This window comes from Rattus norvegicus, chromosome 7, assembly GCF_036323735.1.
Source record: "Rattus norvegicus strain BN/NHsdMcwi chromosome 7, GRCr8, whole genome shotgun sequence".
Lineage (NCBI taxonomy): Eukaryota > Metazoa > Chordata > Mammalia > Rodentia > Muridae > Rattus > Rattus norvegicus.
The window spans coordinates 111,391,258-111,419,208 of NC_086025.1; the positions used below are offsets into that span (position 1 = coordinate 111,391,258).

At 49.7% G+C, this 27,951-nt stretch overlaps 1 protein-coding gene across 2 annotated transcripts; it reads right to left on the reverse strand.

Moving 5' to 3' along the window:
- Positions 1-11,064: 11,064 nt before the first annotated feature.
- Foxred2 (FAD-dependent oxidoreductase domain containing 2) lies at positions 11,065-27,799 on the reverse strand. Of its 2 annotated transcripts, none has more exons than XM_008765712.4 (9): positions 26,619-27,799; positions 25,642-26,142; positions 23,659-23,910; positions 22,542-22,808; positions 22,214-22,380; positions 19,184-19,349; positions 17,853-18,094; positions 16,417-16,587; positions 11,065-13,949 (listed from the first exon to the last, which is right to left on the reverse strand). In XM_008765712.4, exons 2-9 carry the CDS (start codon positions 26,139-26,141, stop codon positions 13,717-13,719), a joined length of 1,998 nt encoding a protein of 665 aa, XP_008763934.1. In that variant the 5' UTR covers position 26,142; positions 26,619-27,799; the 3' UTR covers positions 11,065-13,716.
- Positions 27,800-27,951: the final 152 nt, after the last annotated feature.

The window sequence follows — 27,951 nt, forward strand, 5'->3', positions numbered from 1 at the left end:
CCCAGAAGCGTAGTGTTTAAAGGAAGAGATTTCCGGGCTGGGGTTATGGCTCAATTGGGTGCCTGCCTAGCACATCCAAAGCCTGGGTTCTCTATACCAAGTAAACCAGGTGTGATAGCACACACGGAATCCCAGAACCCGGAGGGCTCAGATGTTCAAAGTCATCCTTGACTGCATAGGGACTACGTGCGATCCTGGTGTGTGTGTGTATACATGTGAGATTAGGGGGGTTATTCTGTGGTCTTTATTTCTGTTGGTTCCTTTCAGACCAACCTAACTTCCTATGATTGAACAAGTCACTCTGTCCCTAAGGGCTGGTGGTACTTCTAAAAACCCTTCATGCTTTTCTTTATGGAACTGTTGAGGAAGCAGTATCCAGGGTGAAGCGTCATCTGAGAAGCTTGAGGCTGGGCCTTTCCCTCTATTCCCACTGGCATGAGTGACTGAGGTGTGAGTCCCTTATGTATGCATATTGTAACCAGTATTCCCGCCTCTTTCGGTCGTTGCTGCTCACTTTGAACTCTGTGTCTGGGTACTTGGAACACCTGCCCACCTTATCTTCTCTGGATAGTATTGCTTCCTTCTCACTAGTGCTTGCCTTGTAACCCTCTGGAACACATTACAGTGTCTCTCCCCCAGGACCATACTTTCCGAGAGTAGGGACTTGTGGTTGTCACTCATCTGCATATGCTCAGGGCCAACCTGGTACAGTGCCCAGCCCAGAGAGACCGTTCAGTAGACACTAAGTTTGAGAATCTTTGCACGTCTCAGCAAGTGGTTTCTCTCAGAGAGGGTTATTGTGTCCATGCAGAAGCAGGTAAATGGGCAGAATGCTATCTACCACCCCATTCCAACACAGTCTCTCAGTAATTAGTGGTCTGCTGAGGCGTCTTTGTGTTCTGCGTCTGCAGTTGAAGCTGGAAGGGTTTCCCAGAACTCTCCATTTGAGAAAAGTGCTATCGGGTTCTAGATTCTGCATTGTCTCCCTTTTCTGGTGGAGGTTGGCTCTCCTCTTTGCAACTGTCAGCCACCAGTCTCCATTTGTTGTTAACTGTTTCTTTTCTTTCTTCTTCCCTCTCTCCCTCTCTCCCCCTCTGTCTTCTTACCTCTTTTTCCCCCTCCCTTTCTTTCTACATCTATTCTCTCTCCATCTCCCCTCTCTTCCCCACCTCTTTTGTTTTTCCTTTCTTAGAACCTCGTCTAACCTTGAGCTAAGCAAGCACTTTGTCAACTGAGTTGTATCCCCAGCTCCAGTGTCTTTATTTCCCAGTCTCTGAAGTGTGTGTGGGTCTCTGCAAACGCCACGGCCCGCAGAGTAATGATCCGTGATCTGTGTGAGACAGGAAGGCAGCCTAGTTCAACATGACCCAGTCAGTAGCAGGTGTTGGACCACACTTTGAGAGTCCAATGCTGGATGATTTATTTTAGGCCTATTTAAGCACAACACAATTTGGGGAAAGGTTCCAGGTGATAATTAGCTCAGTCCCAGGTGCACAATAAAGCTTAAGACGTGGCTACAGTGAAATTTTTTGTAAAGTCCATGCCATGTCTTCCACAAAGATGGGTTCTATAGATTGACTACATGTGACCTGGGGGAGTATCTGGTGTGATTTTGATCAGACAGATAGTACAAAAGTTACCACCTCTGCTCCTAGCCACCTCCACTCCCAGCCTTCTAGGTAGAAAACAGGTTATACATCTCCGCCTTTGAAGAGACAACCGTGCATGTTTAACATTCTTGATTTCTGTATTGCCTCTCCGTGAGCACAGTAAAGTCTGTGCTGCTCACAGTGCAGGGTCTGTCTCCATTACTTGCCTCAGGGCCTGACATCAAGAGGTGCCCAGTGACCCAAATTAAGTTCTACCCTCAGATCCATTTTCCTCACCACATTCCACGGCCTTCCAAAACCCACTGTCATGCTTTCTCTCAACAGGCCTGTCTTGGCCACATCCTGTTCTGTTTTGTCCTCTGTCCAATTGGCAGGTCCCAGTGCTGTGCAGGGCTTTTCCTCTAGGACAGAGTGTGGGAAACAAGTGGACTGCTCTAGCAAGTCACTGCCATGTCAGCCTTCCATTAGTAGAGTCTCCTGTCCCCCGAAGGCAGACGAGGTCAGATCTGGGCAGAGTGGTCTCTCTAGCTTGTTTGACCCCTTGTTAGCCTCTGCCCTTATCTGGGTTGACAACCCACCCACCGTGGGTTACCCGGATCCCTGGGCTCCTGAGGTCAGCCTCCCTTACTGCAGCTGTTGCTGATAAAGCCAGGAGCCATCTGGCCCTGGTGCTCTTGCCCCTCCCACTTCCATATCTGCTTTTCTCTGTCTCCAGCACTTTCTCTTCCCCAGCCACCCACCCATCTTATTCAGCATTTTCAGAGCAGTTTCTTGAGAGCCAATTTCCTTGCTTGATCCACATTCTGAATTCTAAAACCGGGCCAGTAGTCCTGTTTCTGTCTGTTCTATAGTCATCTCACCTTTGTTGGCCCCGGGCTTCTCATCTGAGAACAGTATGACTTCCTCATGAAGGGCTGTGAGCTAGCTCAGCAGAGCACAACTTTAATCCCAGCACTCAGGAGGCAGAGCCAAGTGGGTCTCTGAGTTCTAGGCCAGCCTGGTCTACAGAGAGAGTTCCAGGACAGCCAGGACTACACAGAGCAGCCCTGTCTTGGGGGACAAGAAAGTCTGTGACATTTTAAGAATGACAGGATACGGGAGCTGACTGATGTCAGTTCTCTTTTCTCCAGCAGGTAGACACCTGTAACATAGGTTACAGTCTCAGCAGGCTGCCAAACAGTCCTTCAGGTGCTTGGTGGTACCTATGTCCAGGGACTGGTGCATTTACCAGTCCAACTCAGGGCATAAGCTTGAAGCAGAGAGAAGGGAATCAGGACAGGCAGCTACAATTGTCTTTCAGATTATGAATTATAAGCATTAGGGAAATCGACGTAGTGGTCAGGTTACAGTTGTATTTTTTTTAGACTTACTGTTTACTTTATATGTATGAGGGCTTTGCCTGCATGCGTGTATGTACACCACATGCCTGCCTGGTGCCTGCAGAAGTCAGAAGTGTTGGATCTCCTGGAAATGGTGTCATGTGGGTGCTGGGAACCAAACTCAGGTTCTTTGCAAGAGCGACAAGTGAGGGGTTGGGGATTTAGCTCAGTGGTAGAGCGCTTGCCTAGGAAGCACAAGGCCCTGGGTTCGGTCCCCAGCTCCGAAAAAAAGAACCAAAAAAAAAAAAAAAAAAAAAGAGCGACAAGTGCCCTTAACTTCTGAGACATCTCTCCAGCCCTCTGTGATCTGTTGTCTTTAAAGATTTACATATTTTTTTAAGATTTATTCATTTATTATATATAAGTACACTGTAGCTGTCTTCAGATACACCAGAAGAGGGCATCAGATCTCTTTACAGATGGTTGTGAGCCACCATGTGGTTGCTGGGAATTGAACTCAGGACCTCTTGAAGAGCAGTCAGTGCTCTTAACCACTGAGCCATCCCTCCATCCCGCTGTGATCAGTTTTTCAAAAAGTCAAAATTAGATGAATATGTCTTTGGTTCCAGCACTGAGGAGGCTGAGGTAGGTGGATCTATGCATTCAAGGCCAGCCTGGTTAGCCTGGTTTTATATAGCCAGTTCAGTCTAGCCAGGGCTATTAAGTGAAATCCTGTCTCAAAAAAAGAAAGAAAGGAAGAAAAGAAAGAAAGGAAAGAAGGAAGGAAGAGAGAAAGGAAAAGAAAGAAAGAAAAAAGAAAAGGAAAGAAAGAAGAAAGAAAAAAGAAAAGAAAGAGCGGTCAGACTAGGGGTTGGGGATGGAGCCCAGTGGGTAGCGTGCCCGCCTAGCATACACAAGGTCTGGGGTTTGATCCCCAACTGCATCATGCCACTGCATACCTGTAATCCCACCATTCAGGAGGTGGAGACAGGAGGATCAGAAATTCCAAGTCGTTCTTGGCTACCTTCCAAGTTCATAGCCAATCTGAACTACTTGGGACCTCGTCTCATACAGAACAAAACAGAGTTGAAAATGCCAGAATATGCCAGGTGTGACCAGCTGTGCTCTGTGTGGCATTTCTTGCTGTATGACATTGCTTTGTGACCAAAAAGAGTTATTCTCAAAGATGCTGGAATGACAGCTTTAAATGCTTCTCTTACTCTGGGTTATGCTCGGAGAGTTTGAAATGTCCCGATATACTGAAATGTTAACATAGAAACGTCTAGCACTGTTGTCAGCCTCTTGCTTGCTTAATTCATCACATCCTGCTGCCGTGTGAAGCAGGAGCATTTGAAGCCACAGCCTTCATTTAGAAGAAGACACGGAGGCATGTGGAAATCAAGGCCCTTCTTGGGATACAGAGGGGACAGGGTGGCATCTCAATGGGGCTATTCCACCCCCAGAAGACTCTGCCTTGGCTCTAGAGTGCTGCCTCCTCTCCCAGCCCCCAGCGTCCTGCCAGCCAGCACGGGCCATCTGAGGCCAAGCCGGGGAGGGTGATGCTGATCACAGTATTCTTGGCAGCATGCCCTAAGCAAGGCTTCCACACGATGGCGCTGTGGTACTCACGGTTTCCCCTTGGAGAAGCTGGCAGGGCACAGGCTTCCTAAACCCTGCAGGGCTGGACTGCAGAGGACAGGGCTGCAGGACAGTCGCAGTTCAGTGACTGGGACACTGGAAGATGTCAGGGTATGAAGGAGACACCTTGAGAAAACAAAAGAAGCAAAGAAAACTATGGGTGGCAGACCACACCTACAGGGGTGCCCATATAGGACATTTGGTTTAACTCTGATATTTGAGACAGGGTCTCACTATGTAGTTTTTGCTGGCCTGGAACTCTCTATGTTGACAAGGGTGGCCTTGAACTCAAAGAGATCCATTTGCCTCTGCCTCTAGAGTGAAGAAATCAAAGGGCCTCTTTTGGCCTAGGGTCCTGGAGGGTCAGCTCTGATGTTTCTAGCTCCAGTGCAGAACGGTCTAAGTTAGTTGCATGTCAGCTGTGACTCGTGCACCGTTTCCAGCTAGTGCACAATGTCCCCTCCAGTACTGTGCTTGATGGAGGTGGCCTAGGCACCAGGCTTATTCCGGGTCCAGGTTGCTTGCATGTTACTTGGGGTCAGGACTGGTGGCTGGGGCTCTGCAGGGCAAGGCAAACCTGCAGCTGTGAGGGAAAGAGGGGGCAGGCCTCTTCCTCTTTGCCAGATCTCGCCTAGCTTGCTCCTCCTTTCTGGTCCTTCATCAGGAGGCAGCTGTGGGCGGAGAAGGGCTGTGCTGGAGAATGGAGCCACTTCCAACTGGGGTTCTTCTCAAGTCACTCAAGCCAGCCCAGCTAGCCTCACGACATCAGTCCTCTTCTGTAGCGTTGCTGCTACTACAGAAAGGCTGGATCTTCAGAGCGAAGAGCAAGGAGAGGCAGCCTGTGGTCCTCACCTCAGGCTCACTGTCCAGGCCTTAATGGTTTGTTTTGTTTTTCATTTGAGACAAAACAATGTACTCCTGGGTGTCCTTGAACCTCCAGTAATCCTTTTGCCTCCCAAGTAGCAAAACTTACAGATTATGAATCCTACTGTTATGAACCTTAATGTAAGTGTTTTTGGAGGGGGTTGGGGATTTAGCTCAGTGGTAGAGCGCTTGCCTAGCAAGCACAAGGCCCTGGGTTCGGTCCCCAGCTCCGAAAAAAAAAAAAGAAAAAGAAAAAGAAAAAAAATGTTTTTGGAGACAGGGGTTTGCCAAAGGGTCGCAACCCACAGGTTGAGAGAGCTGCTGCAGTAGGAAGAGTCAAGTGAGCCTGAGTTTCCATGAAGCTCGCTCAGGCTGCTGTGGAGCTAGCTGGCTGGCGCTCAGCAGATGCCTCAGCCCCGTTCCTGTGGGCCTTTCTGTCCATGGGGCTTCCTTCTCCATGGTTCTGGGTGCCTAGACAGTAGGAGCTGTCAATCACTTACAGCTGGGCGGGGTAACTGGGATATCAGTGTTTCCACCTCTGTCCTGTGGCCTACCATGATTCAATGTCCCTATGGTGGCCAGAGTTTGGACCGTATTTAATCTACTGCAGTACTTGCAATCAAGGGCTGCTGGTACTTCTCCCAGCACACATGTTTAAAACTGTGCAGCTGCTCGTAGGGCGTTGCGTCATGCATTTTGGCTGTTGCTTTGTTTCCAAACTGCAAGGCCAGACAATAATACCACATACCTGATGCTCTGAGATATTTCGCCATTGTCTTTTCCTGAGGGGTTTTTGCATCCAATTATTTCCTGGTGATTTGAACCATCTCGAGAGACTAGGTTAGCGGCGATAGCGTCTCTGAGAGAAATGAAGGAGCAGGTGACAGACTTTTGGAAGCTGTCGTGATGAGAGCAAGTGTGGCTTCTGAGGAAGAGGCAGCAAAGCAGCAAGCAGCCTTGTTTATGCAGCCCAGAGGGAGGGCGAGACAGGGTTGCCCGTTGTTCCTTTCTTCCTTCCTGAAGTACATCTGTTGCATGCTATTTTTTATTTTGGGTTGATGGATCGGTCGGATGCTGCGCTTGGGCTGCAGCATCTCCTCCTTGCCCATCAGCTTTGCTCTGTAGCAGATTTATATTCCGTCTGGGATGCCAGATTGAATCAAATGCTTTTTTAAAGCCTGTAGTCTGACAGAGATCTTTATCCAGTCAGCATTTCCCCCGTATTTTAAAAATAAGCATTCACAGTGCAAAGATGCCACTGACGGCTTATTTTTTGAGAGAAGAATCCAATTTGGCTCGGTGGCTGGTGTTCTAATTGGCTGCAGAGCTGAGGGTGCTGGGATCGAAGTCTGCCAAGGGCTGATGTTCCGAGTCTATGGTCTCCCCTTCCCATTCACCTACCATGTCTCCGTGGACAAGGGTGCTTACTTGGTAACTGCTATGTGACCAATATCATCCAGTTGTCCCGGCACACCCCCACCCCTGTGGGAACCATATGTCTTTTTAGCTGGCACAATGGCTCTGTGAATAACGGTGCCTGCTGCTAAGTCTGATGCTCTGAGTTCAGTGCCTGGGGCTCAGCTGGTAGGAGGGGACAACTGACTCCCTCAAGTTGTCCTGATCACCACATGTCTACTGTGGTGAGCATGCCCACGCACACAAAGTAAATAATAGATAAAATGTAAAAAAACAAAAAACCAAGCACAAACACTCCGTGGAAGTTGGTGAGAAAAAAGTAATAAATCGAATGAGAGAAAACAGGCAAGCATAAAAACACAGCACCGGGGCTGGGGATTTAGCTCAGTGGTAGAGCGCTTACCTAGGAAGCGCAAGGCCCGGGGTTCGGTCCCCAGCTCCGAAAAAAAAGAACCAAAAAAAAAAACAAAAAAAAAAAACAAAAAAAAAACAAAAAAAACCAAACACAGCACCACACAGAAGGAAGAGGAAGTGTCAGTCAAGGCTCACTTGTAGGAAACACATGAGGAGAACAGTAACAACTTGGCTACCGTGGTAGTTAATCTTCATCGTCAATTTAATTGTATTCATCACTGAAGCATATGCATCTATGAAGGCCTTTCCAGAAAGGTTTAAGGAAGAAGGAAGAACTACCTAGAACGAGGTAGCAGTAGCCCGAGGGCTGGGTTCCTTAACTCAGTAAAAAAGAAAGTGGGGGTTGGGGATTTAGCTCAGTGGTAGAGCGCTTGCCTAGGAAGCGCAAGGCCCTGGGTTCGGTCCCCAGCTCCGGAAAAAAAAGAACCAAAAAAAAAAAAAAAAAAAAGAAAGTGAGTGGAGAACCAGCATTTAGTTCTATTTATAACTGGGGATGCAATGTGTCATATTCTGGAGGACACCACAGCTTTACCACCATGACTGACTGCATCCCCAAACTGTGAACCAAAATCAAAGCCCTTTGAAGCTGGAAGGATGGCAGTTAGGAGCACTGACTGCCCTTCCAGAGGCCCGAAGTTCAGCTTACATGGCTCCAGTTGCAGGGGATACGAGGCCCTCTCTGGCTGTTACTGGCACCAGGCACAGTGGTGTACAAACATCCATACAGGCCAAACATCCCCACACATCAACCCAACCCAATCCAAACAAAAACACTTTTGTCCCTACATTGCTTTTGTCACAGCAACGAGAAGAGTGGCGACAGTTGCCATTCTTGAGTGGATTGCCACTGTCTAGAGAACACTTTCCCTCGGGAGCATTTTCCCAGGGCTCCCTCATGGTGTGTCATCTCTACTACGTGTGGCTGGCTGTGGTGGGAATGGAGTCCCTGTGGCACACGAATTAGTCATCAGATACTGTGTAACAACTTCCCATCTTTAACAGCCTGTCCCCAGGTTTCTATAATCAGGGATATGTAGTGGCTCGAATGGGTGGTGTTAGCTCAGGGCCTCTCCTCAGGCTCTGTCAGGGTGGAGCTGTGGCCAAGCAATGCCTCTGCACATTCTAGGGAACTGGGACCTCCTCACACCCTGTGATCACTCACTTGAGTGCTGTCCCACCATGTACTCAACCTGCTTGTTTAACCCGCCTTTAAGAGAACAATGTTAACAGCTTAACTTGCCTTGGATTTCCCGTGTAACCAACCTTTATAGCCTAAACAAATTCAAAGCTGTAATCATAAGTGCTCTCCCATGCCCGTCACGAGAGTAGTGAAAGTGTGTTACGATAATCGCCCACTGGAAACTGAATATAGGAAGAAAGCAGTCTTATTAAAAGTATTGATAAATGTCAACCGAATATACAGATACTGCTCGAAAAGCAGTGACATTTGTAAGAAGTGTTTGTTTTCTGGGTCAGTTGGAGCCAGTGACTTAATCTCTTGTAAAACTCTGTTAAAGGTTTTTGAAACGTGCCTATTCCTTCCGCACTGTTCAGTAAAAGAGAGAGCAAAACCCTTCCTTAAAGACACACATACAAGGCAGAGACAGACACAGGGCCGGATTCACAAGGCTCAAATTCAGACTTGTAGCACAGAGAGTGGGTGGAAAACACAGGGAGCATGAGGCCGAGATTGCTCTCACTCTTGATTAAATGACACCAAGGGGCAGTGCTCTATTTCCTTAATGTCATACCATTCATTATCAGTGACTCGCAGTTAACTACTAACGCAGATGTTACCATTGCATGGTTTGCTTATGTAGGGTCCATGATTAAGGTCACCTGTGGTTGTAGGAAGGCCTCAGTTCTGTGCCACCTGGCTTCTTGTATGCGTGGTTTTGCTGTGTGGTATTCACAAGAGAAGACTGCTCAGACATGGGCATAAGCCAATGCAAAGTCTTTATTACCTGGGCACTGACTATAATGGGTGTTCAGGATCCCAATGTAGCATTGAGCCTTTCTCTGGATGAGCTGTTGAGCACAAAAAACATGCTCTGGGTTGACATAGTTGAGTTAACAAGAACAGTTAGCCAGAATGGAACTACAGAAGCTAAAAAGCAAGGTTAGGACACTTAGAGACTTTCCCAGAACTATGGACTTTGATGGGTTAGGTTTTGTTTTTTTTTTTAAAGATTTATTCATTTATTATATATAAGCACACTGTAGCTGTCTTCAGACACACCAGAAGAGGGTACAGATCTCCTTACAGATGGTTGTGAGCCATCATGTGGTTGCTGGGAATTGAACTCAGGACCTCTGGAAGAGTAGTCGGGTGCTATTAACCGCTGAGCCATCCCTCCAGTCCGATGGGTTAGGTTTTTGTCTTCATTTGGATGATGGTACTATCAACGTGCTGAGGTTTACAGACTGAATGGTACTTACATCATGGAGTCAGTTTTGCTCCCTGCTGCAGTTTGGGGTAGGTCTCATGTAGTTCAGGGTGGCTTCAAACTCCCACAGGGCTGATGTTGACCTTGAACTACTTTCAACTGGGATTATAGACCTGTAACGTTATCTCGGGTTTCTGTGGGTTGTTTTTTTTTTTTTTTTTTTTTTTTTTTGTTTGTTTTGTTTTTTTGAGCTATCATCTAATGCGTTCTGGGTTAGCTTCAAAGTGTAGAGTTGAGCTCAGCCTTGACTTTCAGGTCCTCCTGCTTCTGCCTCCTAAGGGTGTAAGGGTGCTGGGATTACAGATGTATTCCACCAGGCTGGACCACCATGATTCCAGGACTTTGTGTGTTTTAGGCAAACATCCTACCACCTGAGCCACATCCCCAGGCCACAGATTTACTTTGTGGTCAGCTGGTTCCCAGGTAGGCTTCAGGGGCTTTTATTAGACAGAAGGAATTTGGTGCTGTCCAAGGCATTGGAGACCAGCCCAGGGGTGGGGTGGGGTCTCCCCCACATGAGGAATTTTATCTCTGATTTCCTATCATTTGAGAGAAGATGCTTCCAAGGATGGCCATGCTGTGTCTCAGTTCAGACTCCACATGAGGAGCTCATCAACCACTCACTACCTTAGCCTGGACATCCTATTTTATTTTTTATTTTTATTTTGTTGATTTTTTTTCTTTTTTCTTTTTTTCGGAGCTGGGGACCGAACCCAGGGCCTTGCGCTTGCTAGGCAAGCGCTCTACCACTGAGCTAAATCCCCAACCCCATTTTGTTGATTTTTAAGACAGGATTTCATTATGTAGCTAGTGTTGTGAACTCCTTATGTAGACCAGGTTAACCCTGAACTCACAGAAACTCACCTGCTTCTCCTTATGCCTCCCAAGGGCTGGGATTAAAGATGTCGTTTATAGGAGCTGGAGAGATGGCTCAGTGGCTGAGTACTTTTTGCTCTTCCTAAGTTCAATTCCCAGCACCCGCATGGCAGCTCACCCCTGTCTAAGGCCCTTTTCTGGAGTGTAGATTTACATGCAGACAAGGTACCCATGTGCACAAAGTACACAAATAAATAAGTCTTTTTAAAAAGACGTCTTTTTGTTTCCCAGGGTGGTCTTGAACTTCTGACCCTCCTGCCTCTACCTCCCACCTCCCAGGTGCTAGGGCTACACATGTTTCCACCTACTCTGCCTCTGGGCAGGCTTGCGACCATACATGATGCTCCTTTTCCTCTCCTGACTCCTTCTAGGGCACCCCCTCTCCGACCACCACATGGACAGTACAGCAGAGCACAGCCTCTGCGAGGGCTCCCATGTCTACTCTTTCCCGGCAATCCCAAAATTCAAGAGCAGAAGCTGTTTGAAAATAAATGTATTTTTATTTCAGTAGCCTATAATCACATTTGAAAAATAAACACAAATTTGATCAGAAGAGGAATGAAGATCCTCGTCCCACAGCCCTAGCAGAGCCACTGCGGTTTCCTATGGTCACCGCTACAAGCGGCTGCTGCCCCCTCACCCAGCGCCATGTCCCATGCAGCATCATACATATATAGGTATACTCATCAGCCTTCCCTACCCTCTTCAGAGATGATCAAGAGAAGTTACGTAACTCCTCTCCCTGCCTGTCACCTAGTTCAACCAGTTCCTTCACCATGATTATTCCGATTGATTGATTGATTGATTGAGAGAAGGTTTCATTATATAGCTTTAACTGGCCTGGAATTTACTTCGTCAACCAGGCTGGTTTTGAATTCACAAGAGATTCTCCGCCCTGTGCTTTGGGCATACTAAGATTAAAGGCATAAACAACAATGCCCAGTTATTTTTGCCTTTTTAAAATTTCTTTTTTGAGATGGGATCTTATTAAGTTGCCCATACGGGAACTCTCCATGTAGCCCAGGCTGGCTTTAAACCTCAATTCTCCTGCCTTAGCTGCCCTAATGCTAGGATATTGGAGTGAGCCACATCTAGCTTGCCTTATTTTTAATCTTTTCTCTAAAATAGTTATGAGGTAGGGGTCCTGGAGCAATTGTCTCAGCACTTACGGCTGTTTCAGAGGATTTGAGCTCAGTTCCCAGCATCCACACACGGTGGTTCACAACCTCCTGTAACTCCAGCCTCCAGGCGCTCTGCCACCCTCTTCTGGTCTCTGGGCACCTGCACTCATGTCCACAGATGAGTAGACATAAGTAGAAATAAATCTTTTTTTTTCTTCTTTTTTCAGAGCTGGGGACCGAACCCAGGGCCTTGCGTTTGCTAGGCAAGCGCTCTACCACTGAGCTAAATCCCCAACCCCACTGAGCTAAATCCCCAACCCCGAAATAAATCTTAAGAAGGTTATGTGGTTCAAGCTTGTAATCCGAATACTTGGGAGGTTGAAACAGGAGAATTACCATGAGTCCAAGTGCAGGCTGGGCTATATAATAAGTACCAGGCCACAGGACATGGAATCTCTATGGGGCGGGGGAAGTAGAAGACATCTCTAGTCAACTGAGCAAGAACAGGATGCTCCGTGTTAAAAACAAATAAGGCTGCCTGATATTTTGACGGAATCAACGATCTGGCAGATGACAGGAAGCAGCAGATGTCTTATACAAGGGTGTCAGCCAGCTACTTGCTAAGGCACCAAACAAGTGCTCAGCCATCCTCGATGACTGGAGATGTAAGGAACAGGATTCGATGTCGTAGTGCTAAATCAAAGGCATATTTGAAAATGCTGTGGAGAAGAGGGTGGGATGGCAGGGTCCCCGTTCGGCTTGCCAATCAATCTGTGTGAAATATGGCAACACTGACATCCTGGGATTGGATGATGACTTAGTTAGAAGGTTTGGCTCTGTGCGTACTACACCAAGTAGGTTCAGGGGTACACAGTTCCTCCTGGTGACATGAAGTTGTTGAATTGTCCTGTTAGGACTTGGTAGGCCAGAAAGGAAGGTGGCTGCAGGCAGGTCAGGTAGACCCAGCCAAGACTCTCCCAAGGAGAAGAGGATGGCCCCAGGAAGGGGCTTTGGGTTGTGTCCCTGGGCGTTTGAGTGGCCTCCATGAAGGCTGATAGAGGGCCACTGGTGAAAAACAGTACCTGCACTCTGAGGCTATGGAAATCACGTGATCACCATGATGCCCTTGTGGGCCATGCTTTCCTCATGGCTTCTTTGCTAATCTGTTGGCTGAGTATGGACTCTGGGGAGGGAAGGCAAGGAAGAGGAGAGGAGCATCAGGAGCTGGGCAAGTGTCAACATTTCCATGCCCAAGGGAGCAGGCAAAGCAATATCTTAAACCTGCCCAGGCGGAGGGGTTGGGGATTTAGCTCAGCGGTAGAGCACTTGCCTAGCAAGCGCAAGGCCCTGGGTTTGGTCCCCAGCTCCGGAAAAAAAAAAAAAAAAAAAAAAAAAAACCTGCCCAGGCGGGTCTCAAGGGAGACATGGCTCAGGATGCCAGATAGCAAGGTGGGAGAGGGACACAGAGGCTGCTGACTCCTGCTGAGAGCAAGTGCCAGGGAAGAGGAAACTGTGTGGAAAGAAAGGGTGGTATAGGGCAGGCCTCCTGGATGAGGACACTAGAAGATCCCCACTGTCTACCCCACTGCTGAAGCCTTCACCCTCACATGCCCACCATGGAAACGAGGGGTGTCTGCTTTGAGATGTTCCCAGGTAAAGCTGAGCCCATCTGAGAGTGAACCCGAAGAAAAAGGAGACTGGCTGGTCCTAGAACAGACACACAAGACCAGCATGGTGTTTAGTGATGGTCCAAGTGGAACACTAGCTGGATGTGGAAGGGACCTCATACCTGACAGGAGGTACCCTCCTCTGGACCTTGCATCTAGCACCAGGGGCCAGCATGGGAAGGGACATCACTGTGTGACCTTATCCCAGCCTTCTGCACTCTACAGGCTGTCCTGTTGTCTGTGACCTCTGTGATGGTCCTGAGCCGCCTGAAAGGTGGGAGAGAAGTTCCCTGGGAAAAGGCTTCCTGGAGAGGTGCAAGCCATCATAGTCTGGGAGAGGATGCTCAGAGCTCCTCTCTGTTGCTGTCAAGGAATTGAGTCAGAGGCCCTGGAGCTGAGGAGTGGTCATCAAGCCACCTGCTGCTGTTCTCCATGGCCGTGTAGTCCTGCAGGAGCCTGCTTTCCACACCATGTTGACGAAGGCTCTTGGTGCTTGAAAGCCCCTGCATTCTTAGGTATCCCTGCTGGCAAAAGGGCGGCAGCTTCTGGCGTGTGAGAGTGAACAGGAAACAGGACTCTATTCAAAGATGAAAGAAGGCGTCAGGCCAGGCTGGAGAGAGAAGCACTGAGAGGAGCTGGGCAATGCTGGGGCCCTAGGTATCCACATATTCTATACTTTGTCCCCACCAGTTACTTAGTAGCCATTTTGGTTTTCATATTGTATATGCTACGCTATACTACCCACACTTAGCAGCCGTCACCATCAACAGGACCATCCCAATGGTGTAAGGTACCTGTTGGGTCACCCTTATGTGTTGATTAGCTTCTTGTCAGCTAGACACAGGGTCGGGTCATCTGGGAAGAGGGCCCCATTTATTTTATTTTGTTATGTTTTATTTTGTTTTTAAGACAGGATCTCTCTATATAGCCTTGGTTACCCTGGAACCCATAATGTCGACCAGGCCGACCTCAAACTCAAGATCTGCTTTCCTCTGCTTCCCTACTGCTGAGATTAAAGGCATGCTGGCTGAAGAGGGAGCCTTAATTGCAGGGTTGCCTCCCTGATTTCTGGTAGGCAAATCTGTGGGGAAAGTTTCTTGATTAGAGATTGGTGTGGGAGTGCCCAGCTCACTGTGCTTGGTGCATCCCGGGCAGGTGGTCCTGGGTTGCATAAGAAAGCTGGAGCAAGCTATGGGGGCCACAGGCCAGCAAGGGTCGTCCTTCATTACCCTTGCTTCAGTTCCTGCTTTCAAGGAACTGTTAGAGGCAGGAATAAACCTTTTCTCCCCACATTGCTGCTTTTTTTGGAGGGGGGTTATGGTGTTTTATCTCAGCATTGGAAAACAAACGAGGATATCTTATCTCACCTTGTTTAGTAATGGCTTCAAAGCCTTTACAGAGATCCCACAATTTGGGAAAGTCAAAGGGAAGCCCTAAAGTATTTCCTTTAAGTGAAAACGTGCTAGTTCTATTCAGAATAAGAAAAATCCCTGCCTTGTGTGCAGCTGCTAATGCTGTGGTAAGCTGCATCTTCCCTTTGGGAACCCAGGAGGGGAGAATGAAATCCACGTGGCAATGATAAATATCACATAAAACAAACAGACGTTAAATTTGTGGAGGAAAACACAACACACATGTACACACATTCATGTTCTGACTTCAAAGTGCCAGCCATCACCAGACCTAATTGAGATTTCATTATGGGATCCCCCAAAGTGAGTGACCCCCAGCCCCTGGCTATGAGTATGAGATTTGGTTCTATTCTCTCAGGCATTCACTGGACGTCTTGGACCGCATCCTGCATGGTCTGGATGGGAAACAGCACCAGTGCCATGGCTTTGAATGAGAAACAAGCCTTGAAACAGACCCCAGCTTGCTAGGAGTTAGAGGCAGGGTGGGAAAGTGGAGAGTCAGAGCCTTGAGTCCTTCCATGTCTTCAGGGGAAGATCTTTCATTTCCCCCCTTCCCTTTACCTCTTGTAAAAAGAGGGGAATACATAAGGAACGATGCCTTGAGGGTCACAAGGTGAACAGCTTAGAAGGGCTCCATAGGACCCCTCCTTGCTTCACCACTGATTCCCAGCAGACGCCTTGGCAGAGAAGAGGATAGATGTGAGGGCAGCCACATGGTCACTTAGCCAGCATGACCTTCTGATGACAGCACCCTTCTGCAGTACCCAGGGTGACCGATCCCAGCCGAAGCTGAGGCCAGGGCTAGCAGCTGTGCCGTGGTTAAATGGCAGCTGGTCTTCTGTAAGGATTCATCCCAGCTGAGGGCACCCCCAAAGGCTGGGAGCATAAGTCAGTGGGATCTAGGACTTGGGGTGGGGATATGCACTGGACTGTTGTGGACTCTTGAGGCCTGGGGAATGGGCAGGCAGTTTGAAGCCCAGGGCTCTCTTTTCTAGGCCTTTCAGGGTCTGTGTGAGCAAGGTTGGCTGCTCACAGGCTGCTCTATGCTTAACTGAGACAGGAAGCTTCTAGATGATTAGGGCTGGGGGTCACACAGTAGCAAGTCAGCTCCCAATCCATCATTTCAAAGCAGACTCAGGATAAAACAGGATGCTCTTTGACTGGCTGGAGCCAGTCTCTAACTTGACTTGATATGAATGGCGTCAGACATTTGACAGCTGTTTGACATATTCTCTCAAGGATAGAAAAAGCATTGGATTCAGAACACCCAGGGGTTTAAAAGGACAGAAACATTGGCTTATTTCTGTTACTCTCTCTTCTAGACTATCTGAGTTCTTGCCCTAGGTCCCTCTTTGTATTTAGCTGTCCAATTCACCAATTCTCTCTTTACCTCTGTCTAATCTACCAACTCCTTACATTGAGCTTCTCATTTCAAGCATATTTAATTTCCATTAGTTTGCTCTGCATCTTTTCCAAAATTGTATAATGTTGGTAGTCTCTAGCTCTTCATTACGTTTTCTCCTGCCCTCCTTTTCCCTTTCCTTTTCCTGTGCTAGGCCTCAAACCCATGCATGACAGCACGCTATCACTAAGTGTACGCCCCACCATCTGCCCCCTTGGGAGCTTGGTTACCTGCATAAAAGCTACGCAGATCTGTGTCCAGACAGTTTTCCAGGAAGCGCCTCAGTGGGAGGATGTGCCCCACGGGGGCTGTCCAGTCAGTCAGGAAGTCCTCCACGATGTGGTGGATGGCCACAGGCCGAGGCAGGGGCCACTGTGCAGGACGGAACCGCATGTCTTGCTCTGTGGGAGGAGGGAGGCATCAGAGCCAGGTCCTTCATGCTGGCACATCCCCCTGCTCTCATGATTGCCTCTCTGTGGTGTTTCTGCCTGGCTGTGGTCAGCTTGGCCACCAGCCACCTTCATGTAGATGGAGGAAGAGGAACTAGAGCTGCTGCCTGTGGTTTCTGAGTGCTCACACACTCAGTGAGCACACAGGGCTCATCTAGAATCCCCCTGCTCTCTAAGCGCCCAGCCCATAGGCCACTGGACTAACACTGACCATCCCTGGAAACCAGACCCTAGGCGATGACCAATCCTAGCTGGCCAGTGTTCAGGCTGCCGACTATAGATCTGCACACCCCACTCCCCACCTTCTGAAGCTGCCTCTGCCCTTGGGAACAACCCCCAGCTGGGCCACCTCTTTCTTTTTTCAGGACAAGGTCTCAAGTAGCCAGGGTTGTTCTGCCTCTATTTCCCAGATACTGAGATTACAGAGGGATGTCTCACCACACTCAGTTCTGAGACAGGAGCTCACTGTAGAGCCAAGGATGGCCTTGAGCTTATGGCAAACCTGCCCCAGACTCCTTACCCCTGGGGTAACAAGCACCTGTCTGGAGCACCCTCTTCAACCTGAGACCTTTCGAGCTCTGAATTGAAAGGCATGGTACCTAGGCTGTGCCCTTGGGCTGCTGGCAAATCTAGTGTATCCTCCTGCAGTCCTAGGTGAACTGATATTCACCATCCCATTTTGTAGACCAGGAAGCAAGGCTCAGAGAGGTTAAGTAAAATGGCCAAGGTCAAACTGCTGTGAGTACAGAACTGTGAATTGGGCCTGGCATTTCTGTACTGTGTTCTTGTCCTTGTCTGCTTTATTATCACTGTTGTTTGTGTGGGCACCCATGTCACAGAGCCTGTGTGGGGGAGGTCAAAGGACAAATCTAAGCAGTCGGTTCTCTTCTACCTTTACATGGGTTCCAGGGATTGAACCCAGGTCTCCAGGCTTCCACAGTAAGTGCCTCTGCCCACCACCCAGTCATCTTACCTGCCCTCATCCATTTTTCTTACTACTCACCTGCAGCTCCTTACCCCACTCTGAGGCACCACAACATGACAGCACCCCTTTCACTACAGAGTGCCCAGAGACTGTGGGTGGCTTACGAGGGTCCCCCGGGTGCCCTCTGTCAGCTGCAGAAGTCCTGTGGTGACTGTTTTACAGACAGAGGTGGTCCAAGAAGAGCCCTCTGAAGAGGCCTGGCTGAGCTCAGGGAGGGTGGAGGGCAGCTCACCGGTGGGGAGGTGTCTGTAGTAGTAGATGACAGGGTGGAGGAAGTTAGACATCCAGGCATCTTCTATGTGTGCCACGGACCGGTCATAATAGAAGACGTCCTTCTCAGGCCCAGAGAAGTTTTTGCCATATTCCATGTTGATGACAAAGATCCCGTGCCTTGCTGTCCTCCCTGTGAGCATCTCCAGCTGGGCCAGCATCTGTATAGGGAACTCCTCCAGGTACTCAAATGCTGTAGCGTTCCTGTGGGTGGGACCAGGGAGGGGTGCAGGTTCACCACAGGTGCAGTGCTGTGGACTCCCACCCTGTAATACCATTCCAGGGGCAAGGGTGTTCCAGGATGAGGGAAAGTGGGGAGAAGCTGGTCTCTGTAGGTAGAGACGAGAGTACTGTGGTGAGGGAGGTCATCAGGCTTGAGTAAAGGATATATGAGGTGAATGTACAGTCAGTGTTTGGAGAAGGGGAGTGGTTGGCTCTGAGGAGTGGGAGGCGGGACAACAGTATGGCTGTCCTTTTAAAAGGATGGCTGGGGCTGGGGATTTAGCTCAGTGGTAGAGCGCTTACCTTGGAAGCGCAAGGCCCTGAGTTTGGTCCCCAGCTCCGAAAAAAAGAACCAAAAAAAAAAAGGATGGCTAGTGGCTACTGAGGGCAGAGTGACTGTGCTGGGAGGCTGCTGGGCCATTGTGGGTGTTGGGACTAGGATTCTGAGTAAGCCTGGGTCCTGGCAAAAGCGCCCTGATCTAGACAGCTCTGGCCCTCATAGAAAGGGTGCTGAGGATGAAGCAAGGTGGTGCGATGAGCTCCTGGCCTCCCCATGTCCCTGAACTTGGTGTTGGGAAGCTAGGGCTTTGGATCAAGGGGTGTCCTCTGACTTAGAAGTCTTCCTGTGTTTCACCTGCCTGTTTTCTGTAAAGTTCTTCCTTGCTTTCTCCTGACATGTCCTGTACTGACTGTCCTCAGGCTCTGGGTGTCTTGGGATTTGCCAGTAATCATTTGATCTAAAAGGGCCAAGCAGGCCCTTGCCTGAGGAGTCTCTTATCTTCGCCCTACCATGCTGCAAGGGAATTAATTATGGTCATTCTGTAGATGGGGCAAGAAAGTGCAGCGCTTCACTAACTCCCCCAAACCACACAGTAAGATGTCTATAATCTGCGCTTTACACATGGGCTGTCTGGAAGACCCTGTGCTATTTACCTCACCGACTTCCTCTGCAGGCCTCCTTTGCTCAGGAAACAACTGGGCCACTTAGCACACGGAGTAGAACCAGAAGCGAGGGGCAGGGTGACTGGGTGAAGCAGGGTTGGAGGAGATTAAGTGAGAAGGGCTACTCACTCCTTCAACAGGATGATGTCGGCCAGCACGCTGAACATTTGGTACAGCCCCGAAGCCTCATTTACACGCCGAATGATGGAGCTGGTCAGCTGTGTGATGGGGTACTGTGTGGACGGCCAGGTGATGCCATGGTGCCGATGCTCCAACAGCCGGTGGACAGCACGCACTGAAATGGCCAGAGGGAGGAAGGGCCAAGATTTTATCTTGCTTCGGTGGAGGGAGGCTCAGGCCTGGGAACAGTGGCATGAGAGCTAAAAGTATAAGTCTATGTAGAGTCTACACAGAGTATACGTAGAGTATGTGTGGAGTATATGTAGAGTGTATACAGAGTATATGTAGACTATATATAAAGCATATATAGAGTATACAAGGCCAGATGGCAAACATTGCTTCTTCATTCTGTCTCTTGGGTATCAGGCAAAGTATGGGTGGGGTGGCTTTGGGTGTGAGTGGTCTACTTCGGCTTGAGGCTATCTGAACAAGGAAGTTTCCCTGCCAGCTGTCGTCCTTTACACTAGGTGAGTCTAACCCTGATACAGAACTCTCCATCCTCCTTGGTGGCCATCTCTAAGGTCTCATGAACGTTCTGGCTCTTCTGTCTTTCTCAGCCCAAGTCTACCTGTCACTGTCTTGTTCTGAGGTCTCTTGCAGAAGGCAACTGGTGCCCAAGCCAGCAGTGAAGTGGCTTACTTCACACCTGGTCTGCCCATCATGATATGGCCGAACACAATTACTTGTTCTTCCAAAGTTAATAAAACACCGCAATGCAATGAGGCTGGGCCACAAACCAGCTGCTCATAGGAAAGGAGCCAGTGGCCAAGCTGAGTTTATAAGGTTGAGCGGCTGAAACTCGAGGGGCCTGGGATGGAGACCGAGCCTGGCGCCTTGAGGATGCAAGACCTTTGCAGAGCAGGTGACAGCATGCTGAGGCTCTCTTTTCGGGGGTGGAAGAGAAACCGTGAACGAACAAACTCACAAAGGGTGATATTTCCTCTTTGCTTTTAGAACCACGGAAGGAACCTGGAGTCTCGTACATGTTAGATAAGTGCTCTGTCACTAAACTACATTTTATCCCCCCCTCTTTTTTTTTTTTTAACTTTGAGACGGGTCTAAGTTTGGCCAGGCTGGCCTTGGACTCACTGTGTAGTTTTCCCTGCCAGCTGGAGAGGGTACTGGAGTATAAACCCTGGGCCTGAGGTAACACAAGTCATCAAACTAAATGGAAACATGAGGATATGGACTCAAGGCCCTTAGGGTTTGTTTGTGGCCCACGTAGCAGTAGCCAGGCAATGTGGCACTCACTCCACGGGCAAAGTGGAGCCACTACCTGAGGAGATGTGAGCCTGCATGGATCTCCTAGTCACACCCTTTTGCTTCCAGAGACACAGATGAGGAGATTGACAGGTGGTCTCCAGGATTGCTCAGATGAGCTTAAGTGTTCACCACTGCCACCTGCCACGGACTACTTCCCAGGCGTTAGGCAGCAGAGGCAGCTGCGTCATCCCCACAGTGCCCACTCTAACCGGGAAGTGGGGGCAAGACCTCCCATCAGAGGGCACGAGGACCTATCGACCTATGCTAAGCTTGCTACTGCCTTTCACTTTTTGTGCTTTACAAAGAAACTCATCGGGCTGGCAAGAGGGCTTGGCAGGTAGGCAGGCTTGACCTGCCATCAAGCCTGAGTTTAATCCCCAGGTCCCACATAGTCGAAGGAGAATAACCTACTCCTAAAGGCTGTCCTCTGATCTTGACACATACGCTGTGGCACATGTGTGACCCCAATAAGTGATTACAGATTTTGTGCTGTTTTGTGTTTTTCAACATTTCTACAATAAGCACACAATTTTTTTTTTTTTTTTGCATCCAGATCTGTGAGGGGCCCCTCCTCTGATCTCCACATCGTCTGCCTTATTGTCTTACAAAGAAAACAAAGCACAAACCAGATGTGGTAGTGCACATCTGTAGTCTCAGAACCAGGGAGGCTGAAGCAGGAGGATTGGGAGTTTGAGGATTGGGACTGGGCTATCACGGCCTGATCTGAACACAAATGGTTTACTAACATTACCTTTACAGGTCATTTTTCTCTCCCTAGCCTCAGCACTGTGGACCCTGGACTGGGGATTGAGGATACGCAGACCAACAACATCAGCCCTGAGTGAAAGCTTCCCTGGGATTCCTGAGACCAAGGAGATACTCGATCCTCCATCCACTGAATGCAAGGCAAGCCCTGCAAGCAGCTGCATACCAAGCTGGCGGCATCTGAGCCCCAATGTGGGTAACAGCTAAACAGGCCACTCAGCTGCTGCAGCCCACTGCTTCCTCCAGGGAGGGGAGAAAGGGGCAGAAGAAGCCGCCTTCTAAAACCAGCAACCAAGTCAAACACAAGCAATCTCTCTGGCCCTCAGCTGCTTCCTCAGGAAAAAACAAAGGCCTCGCTGGCCAGATGGCTCAGTGGGTCAAAGCGCTTGCCATGCAAGCTGAAAAACTGAGTTTGAGCTCCAGAGCTCACGGTGGAAGGAGAGTCCAACTCCTGCAAGCTGTCTTCTGACCTCCAGATGCACACCATGGTACATGCGGTGTGCACATGTGCGAGTGTGTGCGCGCACGCGCACACACACACACACACACACACACACTGTTATAAATAATCTAGAAGATACTCAGCATGTTGCAACCTATTCCTCTCCTTCACTTTCTGTTTTCCTTACAGTGGAAGATACAGTGGAAGAGTGACATTTTTACTACTGAAAGTTTCGCACAAAGAACTGACATAATCAATAGAACTTTCACTGAGGTGTTCCCACATGCTGGGTACATGAGCTGCTTCCTGGGCACACACACCACTGCCTTATTCAGCCCTGTGAGACTGGCACCTCTTAGACTACCCATCCCCCTTGAACACACTTTAATTTAACTGCATGGGACTGAGCATGTCACAGCCACCCTTAGAGGTGTCTACTGTCATGCTTCCTCTAGGCGATCTCCAGACCATGAGAACATCCTTTCGATGCTTTTGGAAGTCAGGCTTACCTGTGTATCGGAATCCGTGGATGAAGCCGCCAGCAGACTTCCGGTAGTCCACTGAGTGGCTGGCGGTCCCCAGGATAAAGAGACCCCGGCTCCCTTTGGATTCATAGCTGGCTTTGATCAGTGGGTACTTCTTGCTGAACTCAGTCCCTGAGGAGAGTCTGAGGGACCTGCCAGTGAGAAGGGTTGTTAGGAGCAAGAGCTGCTGGGAACACGACCCCTGGCACCCTCCTCCTGCGTTCCTGAAGTGCTCTCCTGAAGCCTGCCATGTCCCCAGGGAGGTCTGAAGGTGTTGCTGAGAGGTCCCAACATCCATCCTACTTAGACTCACTGGTTGAAAATGGAGAAGTCAAATTTCCAGCCCAGGCAGCGGATGACACGGTCGTAGGCCACCCGCATGGCAAAGTTGTCATTGTCGTCCTGGGGGAGGGGAATGGAGTCAGCACTCTGGTTGCTGCTGTTCTCCAGGAGGAACTTCAGGGTGATATGGAACTTGCCCTTGCTGTCCTTCACGAGGGCTAGATACTCCAGGTCTGATTCCAGGAGTCCGTCTAGCGATTTCAGCTGGTAGGTGTCCAGTAGGCCATTGTTGATGGCTCTGGGGCCCCACAAGCAGGCAAGAGAAGAAAGAGATCAGGAGGGCTGAGGATGGGGGAGCTCCCATATCCCAGGCTTTCTAACCCAAGGGAAGCTTAATCCCCATAGAGGTAACACCAGGAGGTTGTGAATGTCTCTCTTCTTTCCCTTCCTTCCTTCTTTCTTTTTTGGTAAAGGTAAGGTCCTATGTAGTTCAGGCTGGCCTCAAATTCACTAGGTATCTAAGGATGGACCTGGGACTCTGATCCTGCAGCCTCTACTGCCTGAGTGCCGAGCTGAGACCTCAGGTACGTGTCAGCTCGCCTTGCTTGTGTGCAGCTGGGGACTGAACCCAGGGCTTTAGTACACGGGAGTCAAGCACTCCCCAGGCCCCAGTGCTGGATCCTTAAGAGGTGGAGCCTAGAGGCAGATCACTGGGTAATGCCCTCGGAAGAGATTAAGGCAGTTCTGTTGGGACCCCCTGTAAGTTCCAGGTAGAGGTCTGCAATAGAAGGGAGCCCAGCCTCCCCCTTGTTCTGGCTGTCCATCCTGTTGTGCAGCCTTACTGTCTGACATATATGCCTGCTGCTGTGACACCATCTGCTATGAGGTGCTGATGAGAGAGGAACATACTGCTAGACTTAGCCTCTGAAATCATGAACTCGGCCACAGGCACTTTCTTTCTTTTTTTTTTTTTTTTTTGGTTCTTTTTTTCGGAGCTGGGGATCGAACCCAGGGCCTTGCGCTTCCTAGGTAAGCGCTCTACCACTGAGCTAAATCCCCAGCCCCAGGCACTTTCTTATAGTACAGGATTAGTACAAGGTTAGTACAGGATGTATGGGACAGGGTATGTAAGCAGGGCTGCAGCATACCTGACGTCTCCAACATAGTGGGTGGCCCAGGAGAGCCGAACTCGGGAACGGCTCAGCATGTGAACAAAGTTTGTGACACCCAAGATGTTTTCTGCTGTCTCGAAGGCTGAGTTCCCATGGCCCAGGATCAACACATTCTGACCCACAAAGTCTTCAGGGTCCACAGACACAGACTCGTACCCCTCCACGTATTCAGAGCCAGGGAAGTCGACCAGTTTGGGGACTGCCAAACCAGTGGCCACAAGCAGGACACTGCAGGTAGGGACACGGAAAGACAACTCAGTTCTTCAGGTGTACGGCCACTCAGTGTGGATCCCCTTGCCTCATCCTGATTCCAGGCTCCACCAAGACATGTCCACTCAGATGTTTCCCCATTGACTCTTCTATTTACTGACCCCTTCTCTCTCCAAGCTATCCACAGTCCTTCATGCTTTACTGGAAGGAGACCTTACCTGGGGATTAAGTTTGCTCACTGATATCATGATAAACTAAAACCATCTCTTTTAATTTTTAACACAGTGATGAGGTCAGTTTTCCCCAGGGGGATGTACTCTACCCTGGCACTCAGGTTCCTCTCGTAACTTGCAAGCCAGGCGCACACATCTTCTGTCCACACTGTGCTGGTGCATTTATCTTATCTACTCCTCAATCTTCCCACTCCTCAGCTGGTATCCACTGGCCTGTTTCACAGTCATGGGGCCCTGTGGGTTCGGGCATCAGAACTCTTCAAAGCAGGAGAGCCACAATCTGAGTATAGAGGGCCTGATTCCAAAGTCCTGTTGGGATGGGGACTTGATATGTAGCCTGGGCTAGCCTTGGGTCTGGCAATCCTGTTGCTTCAGTGTCCCTATGCTGGGGTTATGGGCACATGCTCCATCATGCCTAGCTCTGCTCTCTATCCTTGTGAGGATTACAATGGGGTGGATTTTGCAGGCTACAGAATAGTTTGGCCACAAGGGACGCATACAGCAAACATAACTTTGTTTTCTGACCTCTTTCCTCTCTGCTCCTCACTTCCTTCTACTCCAGTGAATCTACCTAAAACCCAAGAGTCCCAGTCAAGACGACCCCTTTTTTCTGAGCTGCAGGAACAGACGAATGATAATTAGGAGTGAAGCTGACAGCCAGGAAGGGAACATGGAGTAGCAGATAGAACACAGGCTTAGGGGTTAGCAAAACCTCAGCCCAAATGTAGCCCCACCATGTCAGTGGTAAGACACAACTTGTTGATCAAGGTCTTCAGAGCAGAGCCTCAGATCTGTGCCTGCTAAATGGGTATTAGGGAGCATCTTCCCTAGGTTTCTTGTGCGGATTGAACAAGTTCGAGGTGCCCACATAATGTCTCCCAAACCAAAGCAAGGTAACACGAGTACCTGGAAGCCATGTTTGTTGGGTCTTTTGCTCTGGTTCTGTTCTGAAATCCTACGGGATAGTGTCTAATGTTGCCTAGACACGTTGCCCTGCTTGTCTCAGCATGGGTTTTGGGGACACTTATTTTTATGAAACTATCAGATGTGCCCAACCCATGGTTTCTGGGTCACATGGGATACAGGATAGCTATGATTGTGGCCCGACACAACTTGCAAACTTACTTAACATATGAAATTTGTGTATATGTGTGTTTCACAACTTGATTGCATGGCTTTAGAGTTTGAAGCCTGTAGATGAACATGTAGTGTAGTAGTGTCAAAAGGCTGGACCTGCCCGCAAGGGTTGTTGGGTACAAGCTATGTTCACACACAGTACTCAACACCAGAGGATCATTGTGAAGTCAAGAGAGCCTGGCAAATCCTAGGGAATACATTGCTAGATTTTTCCAACCATACTCAGCCACAGCTTTGTAAGAACGCACCTTAAAAAAGTTCTGGCTGTACCAAAGCTTGGCACTGAGCCCCATTGGGAGCAAGGAGTATAACTGCTATGCCCTTTCTCTTATTCTTTCCGATCTCGAGGCCAATCCAGCCGTGTCCTGAGGCTCCTTACCTGCATTGGTAAACCTGGCCCTTCTGGTCCCTCAGAATGAAGTAATGGCCGTTCCAGGCTTGTGGATCCTTGTCCAGAGTCACGTGGGTGATGTTTGTGTTGTATAACACACGGAGCCCTAGGCGCTGTGCGAAGTCACCCAGGTAGCGCACCATATCGCTGGCGTCTGGGAAGTAAGCCTGGGAGTAGTGTCTGAAGAGCAGGTGTGGGTCGTCGCTGAGGAGAGAGTTCCAGTCGTGGCGAAGGTTGAACTCTGCGTTGGCCTTGCCTGTGTACCGCTTGTTGATGCTGATGAGCTTGCGGTGGCGCGGGTAGCGAGTGAAGAAGCTGCCAGGTGCGGACTCTCGTTCGAATACCTCGTAGTCCCTGCCGGCTCGATGCAGGAGTGCAGCCATCTGCAGGCCCGCAGGACCAGCGCCCAGCACGCAGTAGTCCCGGTGCGGACGGGAGCACACTGCCAGGTGCAAGGCTAGGGCCACCAGCAGCCCCGAGGGACCCATCCTGCGGCACAGTAGAGGAGAGGCCTCGCACCTCGTGGTTGGCAGCTGGTGACAGCCGGCTTTCCCGAGGAACGAGAAACCTAGCGCTTGAGCCTCCCAGGGATCTGGAGCGGGGCCAGGACTGAACCCCGGGACCCAGGAGTTCATCTATCCCGTCTCCATCCCTTTCAGGTAAGATCAAGGACCCACAGGAATTCTGAAGCGCCCCCCCCCCCCAACTCATTTCCATAGTCCTCTTTCCCAGGGCGTCAGACTCCCTTATTGTCATGGTAACTTCCACCCCAAAGGAGAGGCAGTTTCCCCAGTTTCTATGCATTCTGGATGTGCCCTGCATTTTGGGAGGGGTCTTCCCAGGTGGACCCTTCAGATGTCTGGTTTGTCTACCCACCTTTCACCCTCAGGGGGGGACCTGAAGGAGGTGTGGCCTTTAAGGCCCCTCCCCAGCCCCCCGGATCACGTGAGGATGCCCCGGCACACCTGCCGCGGTCTCCGCTATCCCGCACTGCTACTGGCGCGTGCGCGGTGCCCAGGCTGAACTTCCGATCCGCACGCTGCCGACGCCCGTGGCCCAGCGATGCTCTCACGGTAGGCTGCAGTGGAGGGAAGCGACGGCTGACTCGCGCCACAGCGGCCACGCCTCTCCCCACTCCGGGCCAATAGCAGGGGGCGGGTCACGTGTGCCACGCGCGGCACGCCGGGACTAGTGGGGCGGCCGGGGCGCGAGTGGTGCGCACGTGCTGTGAGCGCTGTTTCTGAGGATAGAGGTGCCCCGGGGAACAGCAGGTCCATGATGGGACACCCGGCTCTTCCTTTTGATTTGTACTATTCCTCGTCTCAGAGATGATAGTTTTTGGTGAAAATCTTGGCATTTATATCCCTTTATTACTCTAGAATACTGAAACTAATTGGCCAGTCAATTTTGTGGGACTGAGGAGAGTATGAGGCCAAGACAGATGAACCAATTATTTAAAGACTCGACTGTTCAGCTGTCCGAAGGGTGGGCAAGGGAAGCGACTCCCAGCACCTTATAACTGACTGACTGGTCAATAAAGTGACAAAGTTTGCATAAAACAAAGATAAGCTAAGTGGATTTTGAGGCAGCATAGTGGCTCACTCTTGTAATCTCAGCAATCGTGATTCTGAGGCAAGAGGCCTGTGTGAGATCCTGCTTCAGACTCCCCAAACCGGAGGCTCAAATTGCAGCCCTGTGTAGGAAGGAGGATTTGGATATTAAGGCTGGCTCCCTGGTACTACTCACCTGTTTAGAATACTGTGTGCCTGTTGGGGGAAGGACAGCGACCTTCACAAGGCGATACAGAAGCAAGGGTTCTTAGGAAAAACATCTGGGAAGGACTTTTGCAGCTTTGTGTGGCTGGAGCAGCTTCCTATTAAAAGGGAGCCATGCGGGGTTGGGGATTTAGCTCAGTGGTAGAGCGCTTGCCTAGGAAGCGCAAGGCCCTGGGCTTAGTTCCCAGCTCCGGAAAAAAAAAAACCAAAAAAAAAAAAAAAAAAAAAAAAAAAAAGGGAGCCATGCTTCTGGAAGCCTACTCGGAACTCCACCCACTCATGCTTAGAAATTTACGTTTATGATTGTCCTGGTAAAAGCACACCCAGGAATGCAGGTGCTTTTTTTAGAACTTGCACCAAAAGGAGAAACGCCCCCCCCCCCCCCCCCCCCGGGCAGACATAAACTGTTTATTGTCACTGTGAAGACCTCAGCCCACAGGTTTAGTCTGGAGCTACCCTGGCTAGATAAGGTACCTCACCATAAAGAGTATTTCAGATACTGTGGAGAGGATGGTCGGGCACC